The sequence below is a fragment of the Canis lupus genome, chromosome 29 (assembly GCF_011100685.1).
Source record: "Canis lupus familiaris isolate Mischka breed German Shepherd chromosome 29, alternate assembly UU_Cfam_GSD_1.0, whole genome shotgun sequence".
In the NCBI taxonomy this organism is placed as follows: domain Eukaryota; kingdom Metazoa; phylum Chordata; class Mammalia; order Carnivora; family Canidae; genus Canis; species Canis lupus.
Genome location: NC_049250.1, coordinates 29,142,815 through 29,163,223, shown reverse-complemented (window position 1 = coordinate 29,163,223; position 20,409 = coordinate 29,142,815). Strand labels below are relative to the sequence as shown.

Here is a 20,409-nt window from a genome sequence, read left to right as displayed (position 1 = left end):
GGAGGGAGAAGCAGGCTCCTTGTAAGGAGTCTGATGTAGACTCGATCCCAGGACCCTTGGGATCACGACCTGAGCCAAAGGTAGATGCTCAACCACTGAGCCACCCAGATGCCCCTCAATCACATGGTCTTCTGATCTAGATCAGACTCGGTTGACTGCAATCACAAGGAAATGGGGAGCAGCTAAATTTACTTACGGCCAGGACTAAGCCAAGCTGAGACCACCACAAATAGACAACTAAATTTAGGGATGCTGAGGAAGTAACTTTATGTTAACAGAAAAAAAAAAAAATCAAGATGCTCCACACTTTGTGGAAATATAAGAGAGAATTAATTTTATGATATACTTTGGAGGTATCTATTGGAAAAGTTTAAGGTGGCGTATCTAAAAGCCTTCAAATGAAACTGTAGCCAATGAAAACGAGCCTGGGAACATGGGGTTTTTAACTTTTTCGAAAGTATGTTGAAATAAAGAAAAAGTGGGACACCTGGGATTGCTCAGTGGTTGAGTGTCTGCCTTTGGCTCAGGGCATGATCCCGGGATTGAGTCCTCACAGGGAGCCTGCTTTTCCCTCTGTCTGTGTCACTACCTCTCTGTCTCTGTGTCTCTTATGAGTAAATAAATAAAATCTTTAAAAAAAATGTAATAAAGAGTGATAGTCTAATAATAAGTGCACTCAGAGGGATAAATGGTCTTCCTCAGGAAGGCCACACACACACACACAAATTAGGTGATAAAGTTGCCAGAGCATTATTAGGACTACCTAGGATCCTTTGTCCTCTAAGTACCCAGTCCATTGTCCTGCAAGTAGGGAGGCTCACTTGGCTCTCTCAGTGTCTGGCACTGACCACCAAGCCATCCAACTCCCTTTGCCCTGGTAATCCTGGCTTAATATTTCCACTGCAAACCTTGATTTTCTTTCCTGGCAACTATTCACTTATTCTAATCTCCTTCCATGATACTTTTTAAAAAATAATACTTAGGTAGCATTTATCATATTGTATTATTATAATCCTTTCCTTTTTTAAAGTGTTGTTATTGTAAAACATATGTATATATGAAAAATCATATATTTATAGGTATAGCTTAAAGAATAAATAATTTTTAAAAAGCCAATATATTCCCATCATACAGGTAAAAACCCCGTGATCCCATCTCTCTCTCATCTCAATCCACCCAGAGAGAACCATCATTCTGCATTTTGATATTAATCATCCCCTTGGCTTTCTTTCTAGTTTTGTCACTTCTGGAAATATCCCTAAATAAACTATTCTTCATACTTTATAAATTCTTTGGTGACTGCTTCTTTCACTCGTGATGCATTTTTGAGATTTGTCTGTGTTGATTCATGTAACCAGAGTTAATTTGCTTTCACTGCTATGTATCTTCCATGGTATGAATATAACATAATTTATTTATCAGGTGATTGGGGACAGGTGTTTGGTTTATTCCCAGGTTTTTAGCTAATACACAACACTGTTGTGAACATTCTTGTATATGCCTCCTGGCACATATGTGCGAGAGTTTTTTAGAAGATTATATCTAAGAATTAAATTTCTGGGTCAGAAAGTTCAAATTTACTAGGCAATGCCAAACTTCTCTAAAAATAACTTTTATCAGGTTACACCCTTACCAGCAATGGGTGAACAGCTGTCTCTACTATTTCATATCTAATGTAAATACCTGATATTATCTGCCTTTGAAATTTTGACAACTTAGTAGATAAGGAATAGTTTTAATTTGCATTTCTATGACTAATGGAGCAGATAATCTTCACATTTCTTTTTTTTTCTTCTTATCTCTTAATTCCCTTCACCTATTTTGCTCATCCCCCACTGCACCCCCTCTGGCAACCACCAGTTTGTTCTCTGTATTATGGATCTATTTCTGTTTGCTTTGCTTATTTTTTTTTCTTTGATTCCACATATAAGTGATGTCACATGGTATTTGTCTCTCTTGACTTTTTCACTTAGTGTAAAACCTTGTAGGTCCTTCATCTTTCATATTTATGTAAACCAGAATGGCGAGCCCAGAGATCAGACCCACACATTTGTGGAAGCCTTAACTTATGACAGAATGGGCATTGCAAACCAGTGAGGCAAAGATGGACTGTAACAATTATTTCTCCAATGCAGGAAAACAAACAAATGAACAAATTAAAAATGGACCCTATCTTACAACATGTACAAGATGTTTCAAATAGGCTGGAGATATAAGGAACAACTATAAAACTTTTAGAAGATCATTTAGGAAAATACCTTATTATTACAGTCTTAAAGGATTTCTTACTAAAAATTGGAAGCACACATATTATCAGAAAAATATTGATAAATTCAACTACATTAAAATTAAGTACATCCTTGACTCAGTCATCTATATTAGCCACTCCATCATAAATCCATTTTCTAAATATGTGTGAGCTCTCTTCAGTTCTGTCTTTCTACTCATCTCTCCCTTACCTGATATCATACTGTCTTAATTACAATAGCTTCAAAGTGATGTCTTTTATTTTAAAAGATTAATTTATTTGAGAGAGAGAGAGAACAGTGGGGAGGGGCAGAGGAAGAAAAAAATCTCAAGCAGACCCCTCTGGGAGCCCAGGCAGGACTCCCATCTCAGGACCCTGGGATCATGACGTGAGCCAAAACCAAGAATTAGCAGCTCAACTGACTGAGCCACCCAGGCGCCCCTAAAGTTATTTCTCATAAGGAAAGTCCTCAATTTTCCTCTTCTTTATTAGGAATGGTTATTCATGGCCCTTTTGTTTTCCATTTATATTTAAAACCACTTTGTCATATTTCTTTTAAAAGAACCCTGTTGGAATTTTTATTGGAATTGCTTCAAATCAAGATCAGTTTTGGGAAAGGTGAAATCTATCATATTGAGTCTCTATCGAGGGATGGGATATATTTATCCATTTATCTCCATCTTTTATGCTTTTAACAATAGTTTACAGTTTTTACCTTACAAGCTCTAAAATTTGTTGTTACTTTTATAAAAAATAGTTTTTTTAAATTTTATTTTCTAGGTTGTGTTATAATCAAGTAACTTTCCATATTGATTTTGTTTTAAACAATTTTTCTAAACTCTTAATCATTCTAATAATAGAATGTTTTGAATCTCCCACCTAGATTTTATTCATTTATTTAATAAATATTTACTTAAATGTCTTCTGCATTCCAGGTACCCTTCAAGACCCAGGGATTCAACAGTTAATAAAAAAGAAAAAAATAAATCCCTGGTGAAATGGGATTGTATTCTCTCAGGGAGAGATAAACAAACAAAATATGTAGCCATTAGATGGCTTTGGAGAAATAAAGTAAAGAAGAGAGAAGGGGAATGCTGGAAGGAAGAGGAAGAAAGAAGGGTTTGATTTGTAAATAAGATGGTCAGAGAAGCCACCTGAGAAGAATTCTGCAAGTCTGAAGGAGCGAGTCACATGGAGGACCCAGGAGGAGTGCTATAAGCAGAGAGAACAAGCAAGTGCAAAGGCTCTGAGGCAGGAGTTTGGTTTCCTTCAGGGACAGCAAGAGGACAGCACGGTTGAGCAGAACACAGAGAAATGAAGTCAGAGTTGTGACCCAGAACCAGATGTCGCATGGTCTCTAGACTGTCATTTAGCCTGTAACTTCATCTTTTCTAATCTTGCTGTTTGTTAGTATCTTTTTCTTATCAGTCTGCATGGTCTGGGACAACCAGTAGAGAAGAATAGTGATAGAAGATATCTTTGCTTTATTCTTGATATAAAAGGGAATGTTGTTTTCAATTTGTCACCATTATTTAGGGTGTTGGCTACAGGTTTTCTGGAGACCTTTTATTTGGTTAAGAAAGTTTCCTCCCCATTCCTGGTTTACTAAGAGCTTTTTCTTTTTCTTTTTTTTTTTAAAAATGATAATTGGATATTGAATTTTATTAAATATATTATTTTGCATATGATGATAAGATCATCTATTAAAGTGTTAATTAAATCAATTAATTTTCTAATGTTAGACCAACTTTGCATTCCTTGGATGAAACTGACTTGTCAGTGATGCTTTAAATGCAATTGGTTCTTAACAACATGGGTTTGAACTGTGCGGGTCCCACTTTACATGTGAATTTTTCCAATAAATACAACTCAGTACTGAAAATGCATTTTCTCTCCACTGTGATTTTCTTAATAACACTTTATTTATTTATTTATTTATTTATTTATTTATTTATTTATTTATTTGAGAGAGAGAGAGAGGAGGATAAGGGGCAGAAGAATAGAAGAGAGACTCCCTAGTAGACTCCCCACTGAGCCTAGAGAATGAGCTGGGGCTTTGATCCCAAGACCATGAGGTCATGACCTGGGCCGAAATCAAGAGTTGGACACTTAACTGACTGTGCCACCGAGGCCCCCCAATAACACTTTCTCATCTCTAGCCTATTTTTATTGTAAGAATACAGTATAAAATACATATAACATATAAAATATGTGTTAATCAATAAGACTTCCAGTCAACAGTAGGCTATTAGTAGTTTTTAGAGTCAATAGTTATATGCAGATTTTTTTTTTTTTTTTACAATTTAGTAAAATGAAATTTATTTTAAAAATGTTTTCAGGAAGCTGCAGAATGGCTAGTGACTGTTTCTTGATAAGCCTGTAGTGTTAATTCTATATATGCTCCTTTTTGTGCTTCTGTTTTTGCAAAGACCTTAATTAAATGTAATCCCTCAGCAGCCTGCTCCTTGGCCTCCTGAGCAGACTGGCCATCTGGATGGAGGATGTGATATAGCTGGACCAAGCTGGTGGCATCATCGACTAGATCTCTCTGAATCTGGTCAATCAGTAAACCATCAATCTTTTTCTTATTTACAAAATACCAAGCCATTCCACCAAAGTGTCTTGTTGAATGTAAAAGGTCATACTTCCCATGTTTATCTATGTCTTCGTAGGTCTGATGATGGATTTTGATATATTCAGCAGAATCTGGCTCAAACTGGGCAACACAGAGATTGAGGACATCAACATGTCGGTCCTGGCTGTACACGTTCCTAAGATTTTCTTCCTTGAAAATTACTGGTGTTAAAACTCTACGGCCTTCTTTTGGAAAATAAATTTGTATCATCCTGTCCCGTTCTTCCCAAGAAGCTTTGCGTAGTGTGCCACTTGGTTCTCTGACAACAATAAAACGCTCCCGGTGTGGTATGCTATATGATATATCAGTAAATGCGTATTTGGCTGTTTCTGCTCCTTCCAATATCTTATCTTCAGCTAACACATCATTTATTGGCACTGGTTCTTCCAGAACTGGTGGCATTTTTAATCGTACTTTAGCTGCCTCAATTGCTTTTCTTGTAGCCTCCTCCAACTGTGCCTGGGTCATTAGCTTATAGGTTGGTGGCTTCAGTTCTTGTATAGCTGTCTTAAAAACCTTCTGCAAATTCAAGCCTGTCATCTTGATGAGTAGATTTTGGACTTCCTCATCCATAAATGTAGGTTTCTTGATCTCTGGACTACCAGATTCCGCCTCGGAAGCAAGCCAATGGCATGGCGGCCCCACCCCGCAGGGCCCGGCGGCGGCTGGAGCAGGGCACCGAGCTGGGGCCGAATTCGGGCCGGAAACAGCCCCGCTCCGAGTTCCGAGAACCTGTCAGGAGGCTCCACAGCGCCACAGACGTTCTGAGGGCCGCCATGACTATCCGGAGGTGGGGGGCGGGCTCTATGCAGATTTTTGACTGCACCGGGCTTGGAGCCCCTAACCTCCAAGTTGTTCAAGGGTCAATCATATGTATATGTATACACCATTTTCCCCTGCTCTCCGAAAGTCAAAGATTCCTATAAAAACTTTGTAAGCCAAAATGGCATAAAACAAAGAAGCAATTACCAGTAATTTAAAAGGAAAAATGTTTGATCACTTCCAGACCCCAAAATAACCTCTCTTAGGCTGTTTGCTACCTTAGGGCACATCTTGCTAAAGGTTGTATAAAATAAACCAAAATAATGCACAGATGCTCACAGACCTGGTTCAAAGCTATGGCAGCTTGATGCTGAGATGCCAAGTTAGTTCCCAGGAAAGGACATTGGCAGGTCACTCTTGCTGCTGAAGTGCAAACTGTCTCTATAAAGACTCTCTGCAAAACAAAGGCTGAATGCTATTTTCACTTTTCAACTTTTTTAGAAAAAGCAAAAAATCTATTTTGGATTTCTTTCACTTAGGGAAAACAGACAGTAACGTAGGTCTTTCATACAAGTGAAGCAGTCTAACACAAATTTTTGACACACACAGGGGTGGAGAGTAGGGGTGTTTCCTATACACATAGAGATAGACACGTTGCTGTATTTAAATGGTTTAAGGTTTGATGTGAATTCATCAGTGACATTGAACTAAAATGCATATTTTCTGTACTGTTTGGGGGGTTTGTGTAAAGGATATGCTAATCTCACAAATTGGGAAATGTTCCCTATTTCTCATGCTCTACAAATGTTTTTGTTAGATGTCTATCACGTGGTTCTTGAGTAGTCGGTAGAATTTGCCAATGGAACTATTTGAAACTAAGATTTTTTTCTTTCTGGGAAATTTTATGGAAAACTTGTAAATAGCTTTTTCCATTTAATAATTATTAGATTATTCAGATTTTTCTGTCAGGTTATAAGTATTATGCTGACTTTATGAAAAGAGTTTGGAGGTTTTCCATCTTTTTTCCATGTTCCAAAAGAGTTTTCATATCTTTTGGGATATCTGTTTCCTAAATGTCTGGACCCAATAACATTTTGTGCATGAGAGGGGTGTGAAGTAAATATTACTTTATTTTTTTTTTAAAGTATTACTTTTTGATGATTTTCTTTGTTTTGTATAATTGGTCTTTTAGATTTTCTTTTTTTTTAAGTAGGGTCCAGTTTTAGTAGTCTATATTTCTTTTGTTTACCCACTTAATTCAATTTTAAAAATTAAAAAAAAATTATTTTCATAAAATTAGGTATATATTTCTAATGATCTTTATTCTCTTGTATTTGTAGTTATATTGTCTTTTTTTTTTTAGAGAGGGGAAGGGGCAGAGGCAGAGGGATTTTTTAAAAGATTTATTTATTTTAGTGAGGTCGGGGAGGAGGTCATAAGCAGACTCCAAACTAAGCCAAGCCCGATGGGAGGTTTAGTCTCATGACCCTGAAATCAGGAACTGAGCCTTAACCAAGGGTCAGACAACTTAACCAACTGAGACACCCAGGGGCCTCTATATTACCATTTTTATATCTTATCTTATGCATTTTTTATCTCATTTTTGAACATGTTAACTACTAGTTTGTCTCATTTTTGGAAATAACCAAAGCTTTGGCTTGTTAATTTTCCCATTTTCAAGTATTTTTATTAATTTCTTATTTATTATTAAGATTTTTTTGTTTATTTTATGTTTATCTTACTCTTTTAATCTTAAAATTTCATGAATTGGCTACATCATTTGTTATTGTATTTTTTTATTTTTTATAAAGATTTATTTATTTATTTATTTATTTATTCATGATAGGCAGAGAGAGAGAGAGAGAGAGAGAGAGAGGCAGAGACACAGGCAGAGGGAGAAGCAGGCTCCATGCAGGGAGCCGGATGTGGGACTTGATCCTGGGACTCCAGGACCACGCCCTGGGCCAAAGGCAAGCGTCAAACTGCTGAACCACCCAGGGATCTCATCATTTGTTATTTTAATTTATTGTTGTTTATCAATATAATTTTTAAGGAAATTTCCCCTAAACACTTTAGAGTTATCCTATAATTCTTGTTTCTTGTGTTCTTGTTTATTGCAAGATTAATTCTTGTTTTATTACAATTTGATCAAAGAACATTTACTTTGTTTTTTCTACCTTTGGGAATTTGTCATGATTTTCTTTGTAGCAAAACTGATGGTCACCTTTTGTAACTGTTTCATGGACTTAGGTTTTTCATATCCTTATGCATTTTTTTTGTTGAGTTAGTTGGTCACTTGTGCTACAAGAGCCTATTGCTACTGTGTTTCCATCTATTTCTCCATGAAGTTCTGGTAGTTTTAAACTTATGATCTATGTAATGCTATGTTAATTGGTGCATACGTATTCTTCATTGTGGATCATAATGTTTATGTCTATTAAATTCCCACCGTTGCCTTATTTAATTCACTTGACTGGCATAAATAAGACAATCCTTGCTCTTTCTTTTTTCTTTTTGTTTTTTGTGTTTGCCTCAGTTGCAAACTTTGGTCTCTTATTGTCAGACTTTTCTGAATGACTTTGTTCTCTTCTTAAAGCAGTGGATTTGCCTAATATATGTACCAGATATTTGAGAAGAAATAAACCACAAGTGTGTATTAGCTACTAAAACAAAGGCCAGAATCCTTGAGAAAATTTCCTAGTTCGGATTTCTTCCCTATAAGGAATAAAGTAAAATGGCCCAGAGCCATCAAAAACATATTTTCTATGCCCAAGAGGGATAGGGAAGCAAAAGGTTACATTGTTTTCCCACAGAGGAAACTTTCTTTATGATTATGCGTTTGTTTCTTTTTGAGCAAAATTAATCATTCTAATTCCTTTTAATTGCTGCAAAATAGAAAATGAGTTGTCAGACCATTTATGATAATTAGATTATGCCAAGCATTTTGAGTTAAATTAGCTTCTTATAGTCTCTTCTTACTTAAAAATATTTTTAGGATAACAAACCAAATTCTTGCAGGTCTTATATGATTGTATCAAATTCTTATTGATATTGTATTATTTAATTACCATTCTCTACCTGTTTTGGTACTTCAGCCAACATTTGTCTCTTAATAAATTATCATTGCCATCATCATAATTTATTCTAGAAGGATCCATTCATTTAAAAATACTTATAGAGCTGTGTACTATCAGGTGTTATAAACTCATCATCTCATTTAATCTTCACAAATTTGTGAGAGGTATTGTCAAGCCATCCAGACAAGACAGACTACTAAGGCTCAGAGATCTGAGAATGTTACAGATCCTAAGTTCATGCAGTTCATAAATGACAGAGCCATAATTTGAATGCAGGTCTGTCCAATTCCAGATCCTTTCTTTTTCCAATACACATCTTGTCCTTCCTAAACACACAGAGAGAAATTACAAAAATGTTGATAGAAAATATCAGTACTCCAGACTATGATTTGAGATTTTGTAATCTTCCATTATGACATTTTAGCTAGTCTATACTTAAAAAAAAAAAGGCCTATATGAATAAAATGGTACTAAATGGTAATTACATCATGAGTATCCTTTTTTTTTTTCTGATTCTTCTAATGTCTCTCTTTGGATCTAAACAGACTGGTGGCTATCTCTAATACATGGTCCAAATTACCTTTTCCCCTGATGGAATAGCCAAATAACACGTATTTCTCTATCTATGGAAAGACACCAAGCAATCAACCACACTAACATGAATGTATATGGACGATACAAGAATGAGACAATGGCTCAGAAATGTAGGAACATAGTTTAAATATATAAAACAGAACTTGCAAAAACTGACAACTAACAAACAAAAACAAAGAACATTGCCCAGTTGCCCAGCAGAATACTCAGCACACAAAGTTGACTTGGCTTAGGAAACACAAGTACACACATACAAAAACCCAGACATACAATTTCCCTTGAAGATCATTTTGATAACAAATACTGTAGTAAAACTTTACTGTCTTCCCCATTTGCCTGAACAACCAAGAAGCTCAATGTCAAATGTGAATTCATATCATGGCAATTATTTTAACTCTACTTTTTGCCTTGAAACAGATTTTCTATTTGTGTTTTTAATAGTTTTTAATAGTTATCTGTCTTTAGATATAAGGCAGGAACACTCTTTTATGAAAATGAGTTACAAATACATAAGGTGATTCCATATATCTATTACAGTAAATTTATCAGGTGGTGTTAGTTTCCCCATTGAACAGATATGTGACTGATCAGTTTCTGATGCTAGGAAATTTGATATACTTTCTACCTTAGACTGCTCAGGATGCTATAACAAAATACCATAAAATGGGTGGTTTATAAACAAGAAGCACTTATTTCTTACAGTTCTGGAGGCTGGCAGTCCAAGATCACTGCACAGGCAGATGTGGTGTGTGGTGAGAGCCCCCTTACACATAGACCAATGTCTTCTCATGTCCTAACCATGTCCTAACCTGGCAAAAAGAGCAAGGGGGCTTCCTCAGGCCTCTTTTATGAAGACACTAATGCCTATCATGAGAGGTCAGCCCTCATAACTTATTAACTCACAAAGGCCTCATCTCCTAATACCATCACCTTGGGGGTTAGGATGACAACATATGGGGTTTGAGGGTGCACAAAAATTCATACCATAACACTTCCAGCAAAGATATTGGTCTGTCCAATCAAGAGGCACCAAAGGAAGTCATCCAATTGTCTGAGGAAAGAGCCTTCAGTTTCTTCAATTTCATACATGGGACAGAGAGAGAGAAGAAATACATCAAAGTGTTTTGTGGATTCCATGATCCCCATCACATGGGTAAAACCCTTCAAAGTATTCTAAACATTGAGAAAGAGTGAGAACAAGATTGAGAAAAAGAGAAGGCTCTGGTGTCTCCTAAAGGCACCAATCACATTATGAAGGCCTCAAACTCTTAATCTTATCTAAACTTAATTATCTCTCCAAAGGCTCCATCTGCAAATACCATCACATTGAGGTCAGGATTTCAAAATATGAATTGGAGGCCACTTGGGTGGTTCAGCAGTTGAGTGTCTGCTGTTGACTCAGGTCATGATCCCGGGGTCCTGGGATGAAGGGTTCCCGCAGGGAGCCTGCTTCTCCCTCTGCCTATGTCTCTGCCTGTCTCTCATGAATAAATAAAATATTTTAATAAATAAATAAATATAAATATCTTGCTTCTTTGTAATTTTTATCTTTCCATCATCCATTATCTTTTTTTCTGTAAACAGCAACCTGTTTTTTTCTTGGAAAACTCATCTCTCCATTTGCAGGGAATGTGATGTACATTGGCCTGACTTTTTTCTGGCTCTAGAGTTAGGTACTTGACCCAGGTATAATCTAGTCAATGTATTCCATCCCTTTCTTATGATTAAATTAGGATTATGTATGGACTAATTTCAGGTCAATGAATTCATGTCCATCAGAAAAAAAGGAAAAATAGTTCTTTTGGGGTTGGTGTGGCTGAGAGAATATGGTCTACATCTGGGCTTTTGGAAACCATTTGGTCCCCTTAATGGAAGGCAGTGGATAAAAATGAAGCTGGGGCAAAGGACTGAAGAGACAAACAAGAGAAATACACTCAAAATGACATCATTTTTAAATCCCTAGGAGTTCGATCAATAGTGGGAGTGGAGAGCAGACCCCAGAGAGCCCTGAGCAGCTGCACCCCTGGCCCCAGTCATGATCACCCAAACCCTGAACAGCAAGGCAGAGACCAGCAGCCACCCTCGCCCTCACTGCTGCCCACACCAGGCCTGGCACCACGGGCAGCAGGGCAGGGAGGGGTGGCCGGTGGCCCGTGGGGCCTCACATGGGCGGCACCTGCCTGACAGAGACCAGAAGGTCATCACAACAAATGTTTTCAGAACATTTGTAAACTGTTTCAACATAAGAAAAGGATTTGGTTTCCCCAACAGGAATGACACCAAGGAAGATATATCTGTCCACCAGGTTGCCATGAAGAATAACCCCAGAAAGTACCTTCGCAGCGTAGAGATGGAGAGACTGTGGAGTGTGATGTTGTTGAAGGAAAAATGGGTGTGGACACAGCAAATGTACCCGGCCTTGGTGGGGTTCCAGTCAAAGCAGTAAATACACAGTAGACCGAAACCATTATAGACGCCATCCACTTGGCAGGGCCCCCCACTCAGTTACCCGCAGAATTACCAGGATCATGAGAGTGGGGAAAAGAACAAGGGATCGGAAAGTACTCCCTAAGGCCAGGCCCAACAGTGCCCACTCTACTGCAGGCTACGTACGGTTCCCACCTTACTAATGTGGAGACCCTATGGGCGTCAACCACAGTTTTCCAACCCTCCTGTGCAGGGAGAAGGGATGGCAGGTGCTGACAACCAGGTGCACAAGAACAAGGTAGACCAGTGAGACAGAGTATGAATCGAGGTTATAGACCATGATCCCATACAGGTCCTCCTCACCAAAGACAACCTAGAGAGGATGGCAACAAGGATGATAAGGAAAATCAAGCAGATGACCCCAAGATCAGCAGCCACCTCAACGTCAGTACCACCGCAACTTCAACTACCTACACAGATGCCCAGAAAACCCTAAACCACAAGATGGCAAAGAGACCAAAGCAGTCGATCCACCAGCTAACACTTCGTCCACTCCGAGGCTGAGCAGGGCAGGGTTGAGTAAAGGCCAGTTTACCATCTCCACCATCATCTGGGTTACTCATCCAACATGAAGGAATGAAGATGAGATGCCATCAATAAGAAATGAACAAAAGAGTGGAGCTGAAGACCTTAAGGGGTTGCTTTTTTGCCCAAGTACCAGATAAATAAAACCATCTACATTATCTACAGTTTTATTATTCTTTTATTTTTATTTTTGATTATATAGAGAGAGGCAGAGACACAGGCAGAGGGAGAAGCAGGCTCCATGCAGGGAGCCCGACGTGGGACTTGATCCTGGGACTCCAGGATCATGCCCTGGGCCAAAGGCAGGTGCTAAACCACTGAGCCACCTAGGGATCCCCGAGTTTTATTATTCTTTAACCTAAAGACGCCTCTTTTTGGTAATGACAAACGTATTGAAAAAAAAAAAAAAACGTGGTTTTTCTCAATACACCTTTAAAGGTTTTTAAATTGTTTCCTATCTGGTCAAGTTGAGATTTTTAAGAACCTCATTTTTAATTTGTAATACAAGTTTACAGCTTGATTTTTTTCAGAAAAGTCAGCAAACGGCAAGCATCCATTAATGAAGATCTTAACGAATTGAAATGCAAACCAACAAAAAACCCTGGATCCAGTAGTGTCTGAAGTTTGCAAATGGACTTCTCGCTTAGAAAAGCCAATTATTTTAGTGGGAGCTCACCCAGAACTAGTCTTCTAAGATACGGATTATAGTGTAAATGGTTTATTTAGGGATTGATCCCAGAAAATACTAGTAGGGGAGTAGGGAAGTGAGGTAAAGAAGATGGAAAAAGCCAATAAATAAAGCGTGCATTATCAAGCAAGCTGTCATTTGGGGCAGTTGGAATTCATCCCACCAGCGCACTCTGGGATGTGATCTAGAACGAATGCTTCAGCTAACCTGCCTGGGAAGCAGGGAGGCTGGCTTGTTTCTTCACCAACTCTGTCACTGGTTGATGAATGTTCCTAATTGTTAATTCTAGGTCACTTCTAGCCTTTCCTATAAAAAGACAAAAGAGCCTGCAGGCAAACAGTCACAGGTGCTAGAAATCAGCAGTCAAGCCAGTGACAATGGGAGAGTCGAGAGCAGAGGGATGTCCACAGGGAGCTGAACCAGCAATTCCTTGTTTTCCTTAAGTCTGCATGAATTGGGTTTCTGTCATTGAAACTGAAGACCTCTGATTAGAACCATACGCCAGCTCAACATGAGTTCCCCAAGGTCAAGAATTCTGTCTCGGGTTATTTCCTTAATTCCATTCTTTACATATAAAGTACACAGTAAAAGTTCCATGGTTGATTTCTAAAAGCACATCTTAACCATTAATCCCAGCCAGTTTTTTTCAAGAAGCAAGAAAATGTCCCATAAACAGAGCTATAGTTAACCAGAAATGTAAACTATTCTCCCCTCGGGCCCTCACAATTTATGGGAAAGAGCAAAATATTCAGTCAAAAAGCTGCAAACCAGATATGTTCATAAAAGCTTCTATGAAAGGTTGTCTTGGGGGTCAGGACACAATCTGCTCACCCTGTTCCTATATCTACCACTAAAACTTCCAGTATGACAATTGATCCGCACAAAGGCTAATTATATTCATTGTTTAAAAGTCAAGAAAAACATAGGAGTATCTTTTTTTTCCCATTTTTTTTTATTGTGGTCAAATACATACATTACATTTGGCATCTTAACGATTTTTAAGTGGAGACGGGCCAGTGGTATTAAGCTGTTCATAAAAGCTTCTATGAAAGGTTGTCTTGGGGGTCAGGACAATCTGGCACCCTGTTCCTATATCTACCACTAAAACCTCCAGTATGACAATTGATCCGCACAAAGGCTAATTATATTCATTGTTTAAAAGTCAAGAAAAACATAGGAGTATCTTTTTTTTTCCATTTTTTTTTATTGTGGTCAAATACATACATTACATTTGGCATCTTAACGATTTTTAAGTGGAGACGGGCCAGTGGTATTAAGTACATCCATACTGTTGTGCGACATCACCACCATCTAATTCCATAACTCTTGTCATCTTGTAGAAGTGAAACTCTTATATTCATTAAATAATAACTCACCATTCCTCCCTCCTCCCAGTGTCTGGAAACCATAATTATACTTTCTGTCTCTGATTTTGACTACTTGAAGTACTTCATATAACTGGACTTGTCTTTTTCTTTTTCTGAATAGCTCATTTCACTTAGCAAAATGTCCTTAGGATTCATCCGTGTTGTAACATGTGTCAAAATTTCCTTCCTCTTTAATGCTAAATAATGTTCCGTTGCATATGTCTCTCTTTTGGTTATCACTTGCACAACAGATCTTTTCATGTTATTTCAATTTTAACCTGTTCATTTCCTTGGATTTAAAATGAATTTTTCAACATATAATTCAACATATAATTGAATCATGGTTATTTATTTATTTTAATTCATTTTGCCAATTTCTTTTAATTGGAGAGTTTAATTCACTTACATTTAAAATAATTACTAAGAAGAGACTTACTTGTCATTTTGCTATTTGTTTTCTATGGGCCTCATAGCATTTTCCCCACATTGCCTGAATCACTCTCTCCTTTTATGATTGTTATTTTATGGAGAAATATTTTAAATCCCTTCTCATTTCCTTCTGTGTATATTCTATAGCTATTTTCTTTGTGGTTACCATGGGGATTACATTTAATATCCTAATGTTATAAGTCTAATCTGAATTTATCTATCCTAGCTTAAGTTCAATAGCATACTTTATTATTTTAAAAATATTTATTTTAGAGAGAGAGAAAGAGAGAGTGCATGCATGCATGAGCAGGGGAGGGGCAGAGGAAGAGAAAGAGAATCTCAAGCCAACTTCCTGCTGAGGATTGAACCTAACCTGATGCAGGGCTCCATCTCACGACCCTGAGATCATGATCAGAGCTGAAACCAGGAGCTGGACACTTAACTGACTGAGCCATCCAGGCACCCCAGAACTCTGCTTCTTTATATTTATAGTTCCGTCCCCAATCCTTCAGTTGTTGATATTACAAAATTACATCTATATATACTGTGTGGCCAAAAACAAACTACGATTCATTTTTTAGTGCATTAGTCTGCTAAATTATGTAAAAAACAAAATGTAAAGTTACAAACCAAAGTCACAATAATACTAGCTTTTATAACTGTCCATTTTTAACCTTTACTGCAATCTTTATTTCTTTATGCAGCTTCAAGTTATAACCTAGTGTGTTTTTATTTCACTCTCCAGGACTCCTTGAACATTTTCTGCAGATAAGGTCTAGTGGTAACAAACCTCCTCAGCTTTTGTTTAGAATTGTTTTAATTTCTCCTTCACTCTTGAAGGACAGTTTTGATAGGTATATGATTCTTGGTGGAAACCTGTGAAGATGCAATGAAATGCCAGGACACCTGCACCCCAATGTTTCTAGCAGCAGTGTCCACAATAGCCAAACTGTGGAAGGAGCCTCGGTGTCCATCGAAAGATGAATGGATAAAGAAGCTGTGGTCTATGTATACAATGGAATATTCCTCAGCCATTAGAAATGACAAATACCCACCATTTGCTTCGACGTGGATGGAACTGGAGGGTATTATGCTGAGTGAAGTAAGTCAATCGGAGAAGGACAAACATTGTATGGTCTCATTCATTTGGGGAATATAAATAATAGTGAAAGGGAATAGAAGGGAAGGGAGATGAAATGTGTGGGAAATATCAGAAAGGGAGACAGAACGTAAAGACTGCTAACTCTGGGAAACGAACTAGGGGTGGTGAAAGGGGAAGAGGGCAGGGGGTGGGGGTGACTGGGTGACGGGCACTGAGGGGGGCACTTGATGGGATGAGCACTGGGTGTTATTCTGTATGTTGGCAAATTGAACACCAATAAAAAATAAATTTATGGGGATCCCTGGGTGGCGCAGCGGTTTAGCTCCCGCCTTTGGCCCAGGGCGCGATCCTGGAGACGCGGGATCGAATCCCATGTCAGGCTCCCGGTGCATGGAGCCTGCTTCTCCCTCTGCCTATGTTTCTGCCTCTCTCTCTCTCTCACTGTGTGCCTATCATAAATAAATAAAAATCTAAAAAAAAATTATATTTAAAAAAAGAAAGTTTGGAGTTTTTTGTTTGTTTGTTTTATCTTTTAACACTCTGTATGTATCAGCCCATTGTCTTCTGGCTGCCAAAGTTTCTAATGAGAAATATTTGATTATATTATTAAGAATCTCTTGTATGTGAAGAATCATTTCCTTCTTGCCAGTTTTATGGTTCTCTCTTTGTGTTTGACTTTTGATAGTTTGATTATAACCTGTTTCAGTGTGGGTTTCTTTTAGTTCATCTTACTTGGAATTTGTGGAGATTCTTTGACATTTATATTCATTTATATTTCATCAAACTTGGGAATTCTTCAGCCATTGATTCTCAAAATATTCTCTTGGCCTCTGTCTCTCTCTCTCTCTCTCTCTCTCTCCCCTCCCCCTTTTCCCAGGACTCCCAAGATGCATATGTTGGTTTACTTAACAGTGTCCCACAGGTCCCTTAGACTCTTTCACTTTTTTTCAATCATTTGTCCTTCTGTTCCTCAGACTTGATCATTTCTGTTGTCCTATCTTCAAATTCACTAGTTCTTTCTTCAGCCTGCTCAAGTATACCTATGAATCTTCTAGTGACATTCTCATTTCAGTTATTCCAATTCAGTCAATTTCCAGAATTTATTTTTGGTATTCATCTTAGATTTTTTATCTTTTTATTGATATTTCCATTTTGCTCATACATTGTCTTTTACTTCATGTCTTCCTTAGTTGAGCATCTTTTACACAATTTTTTAGTAAACAACTTTATCTAGTACCTAGTAAACATACCATCACGTTTTTCTCAGGGACAGTTTCTAGTGACTTTTTACCTTTTTAGGGGACACACTTTCTTGTTTCTTGTGTGCCTTGTGATTTTTTTTGTTGAAAATGGAACACTTGAATCTAGAAGACTGGTACCTCTGGAAATCAGATTCCTCCCCTTTTCCAGGGGAGGAATTGCTTTGTTTAGATTACTATAAGGTGTTTCTGTGCCATGGATCAGCCTAAGGTGTAAATTTAAGGTCTTTTTATGGGTTTTTTTCTGAGCCTATGCCTTTCTCTGGGCATAAGTGATAACTTTCTAATTTCTTCCATATATGCAGTTGCTTTTGAATATCTTTCATATATGGCTCCCAAAAGGAGAAAAAGACAAAAATGAAAGGATAAAGGAGGAAGGTTCTAGCCTTTGAAATCTCCTGGAAGTTACTGTGGCCTGAGGGGGTGGGGTTGGCCACAAAGCAAAGAGGTACAACAACAATGGCTGACTGCTTCTGTGACTATGCCACTAAGATCAGAAGGAGTAATCAGTGATCAGATTTCCTGTATTTGGAGGATAAGGTCTTATTTCCCACTCTGGCTCCTAAAATGCAAGCTTCTCCAGGATCACATGTATAGCTGCCTGCCACTGAGTTGGGGGTTGAGAGCTTGGGGCTGGGTAACTGCTACCTAGGTAAACTTTCAATAGGCTCCAAAGTTCCAAAATAGTTACATTACACATACTCTGCCTTTGTTATTGCCTGGGTGGGGACATGGGATTCCTGATGCTTCCTATTCCACCGTCTTCCTATCCCCAGAGAGTATCTTTTAAGGCAAGATAAATAGATGGGCATAATTAGAGCAAACAGCCGTGAACTCAGTATATAAAATTTACACATAATATATTATTTCAAGCATTTCTTCCCAAGGATATATAGATTCCCAGTTAGCAGTCTTCTCCAGTAACTCAGAAGTAGTTAGGAGTCTGTCCAATGTAGACACACTTGACTAGTTCTGTTTAGTAAGTTTTTTTTTTTTTTTTAATAGTTGCAGGTCAGTAGTTAATGAGTTGTATAAATCTGCTTTCAAACATTAAGGTAATAAAATAGAGGCCATAGCAGGGGAGGTTTTAGGACAACAAACATTTAGTATAGTAGTTGCCTCTTCAATACTCTGGAGTTAATTGAGCAAACCTGGCATTATTACCCCCATATTCAGAAGGGAGCTCTAGCTTTGGGAGAGGCATGCATTACTCAATGTCATAAGGGCTGCTTTCTTCAGAAAAATAGCTGAAGACCCTACGATTGAAACTCTCTTCTCTGTGGGAAATTAGATTAAGTGCAGAAGGCTAATAGATAAATTTATATAATCAGAGACCAGCCACCTTCTTTTCTGAGTGCTCCTAGAATGTGTTTTTCACATCTGATCACTCTGCTTTTCATACAATTGGCCCACATTAGACAAGCCTCCATTAGACCATTAATTTAACTTGTGGTTTCTAATGATTTGAAACCTGGAATACTGAATTTTGATGTACAAACACAAACACAAGGGTTCTCAATTTATTATCCATCTAGATTCCCAGCACCCAAAAAATAGTTACTGAAATTGTTTTCCTTATAAGTGTAATGTGATGTACATGCAACTTAGATTACAGACAGCCCTAAAAGTCTTATTAACCAACATGTAGAATTCTAGTCCAACTGTAGAATTCAACTCAGTCACCTAATACTTGAAAAAATATGTCAAGAAGGCCAAATTTCCGATGCTACAGGTATAATTCCTAATGCATAAAGGGCTCTGAGATCCATCTTCTATGACTAACTGCAGGAACCTGAGGAGTTTGGGAACTTTGGGGAGAGTAAGAACTGGGGTCAAATTCCTGAGGGGTCATAAGTGTTAAATAGGTACTTGGATAGAGAATAAAAGCTAAAGAGACTTGGGGTGCCCAGTTATATACAGCAATTTCAGGTAATTTATTAATACTCAGGCCTATTCCCTAATTTCCCTCTTTCTTTTATTCTATGGTCTTCACTTCTTGGAACTTGGCAGAAAGCCTAGCTGGGGTAGCCCGGGTGGCTCAGTGGTTTAGCACCACCTTCAGCCCAGGGCCTGATCCTGGAGACCCAGGATCAAGTCCCACATCAAGCTCCCTACATGGAGCCTGCTTCTCCCTCTGCCTGTGTCTCTGCCTCTCAATCTCTCTCTCTCTCTGTTTCTCATGAATAAATAAATAAAATCTTTCTTTTTTTTTTTTTAAAAGAAAGCCTAGCTGTTACTCAAAACATAGGCACTTTAAAACAAGAGAGAAGAAAGGAAATACTTCAGGTAGAGGCTAAGTGGAAATTTTTGTGCCACCTACATTTAAAAAAAAAAAGACAAAAATTGGTATAACCACACCCTAGAAGACCAGCAGTATTTGGCAAAGCTAGATATATACTTTCCTATGACCTAGTAATTCTACTTCTAGGTATACACCCAATAGAAACACATACATATATATTCCCCAAAAGAATGTACTAGAATGCTCATGAAAACTCTATTAATAATTAAAGATTAGAAACTGCCCAAATGTCCCTAAAGAGTAGAATAGATTAAAAAGTTGGGATACATTTAATATGATGGAATCCTCTACAGCAATAAGAATGATGTGCAACAATATGAATGACTCTCACAAAGATAATGTTGAGTGAAAGAAGCCACATACAAAAGATTATACACAGCACCACACCATTTACATTAGATGACAAACCAGTAGGACAAATAGACATATTAGAAGCCAGAATAGTAGTTTCCAGTGGGGGTTATAATGACCGGAAGGGGGTCCAAGGGAGTGTCCTGATAATGTTTCTTGGTCTGGGTACTGGTTACATCAGTGGGTCTGTTTGGAAATATTCCTCACATTGTATGCTAATGACATGTGGATTTTTCTCTCTATATATTATGCCTCACTAAACAGATTCATATATGTTTGTGTGTCTTGTTTTGGTTTGATTTTACAGTTAATAGTCAAAAAGTATTACTTTACGCTGCTGGTATTACACCTCCAGGGAAGTGAACCTCTTCTTGCCTCTGAGTGACTAGCACTTTACCTCTTGATCTCTTAACTGGCTCTGATTTTCAGCCTCATCATTCAGGTAAATAGTCTCCCTGACACCTGACTCCTGAACAATTCCCACATCTCCTCCTTCTTTCCCAACCGTGGCTTCATCTTCACCACCACCTGTCCCACCATATTGATATCTTGCCCCAAGAGTGATGGGGACACCTGTCGACTC

At 37.9% G+C, this 20,409-nt stretch overlaps 1 protein-coding gene and 1 pseudogene across 1 annotated transcript; one reads left to right on the top strand and one right to left on the bottom strand.

The window, feature by feature from the left end:
• Positions 1-4,568: 4,568 nt before the first annotated feature.
• LOC477924 (28S ribosomal protein S22, mitochondrial-like) lies at positions 4,569-5,661 on the bottom strand. Its single transcript, XM_038579606.1, is given in 3 exon segments — positions 4,569-5,540; positions 5,543-5,583; positions 5,586-5,661. Coding segments are annotated over 3 exon segments (1,074 nt in total). The 3' UTR covers positions 4,569-4,583.
• Positions 5,662-9,380: 3,719 nt separating this feature from the next.
• Positions 9,381-12,375, top strand: LOC119877730 (annotated as a pseudogene).
• Positions 12,376-20,409: the final 8,034 nt, after the last annotated feature.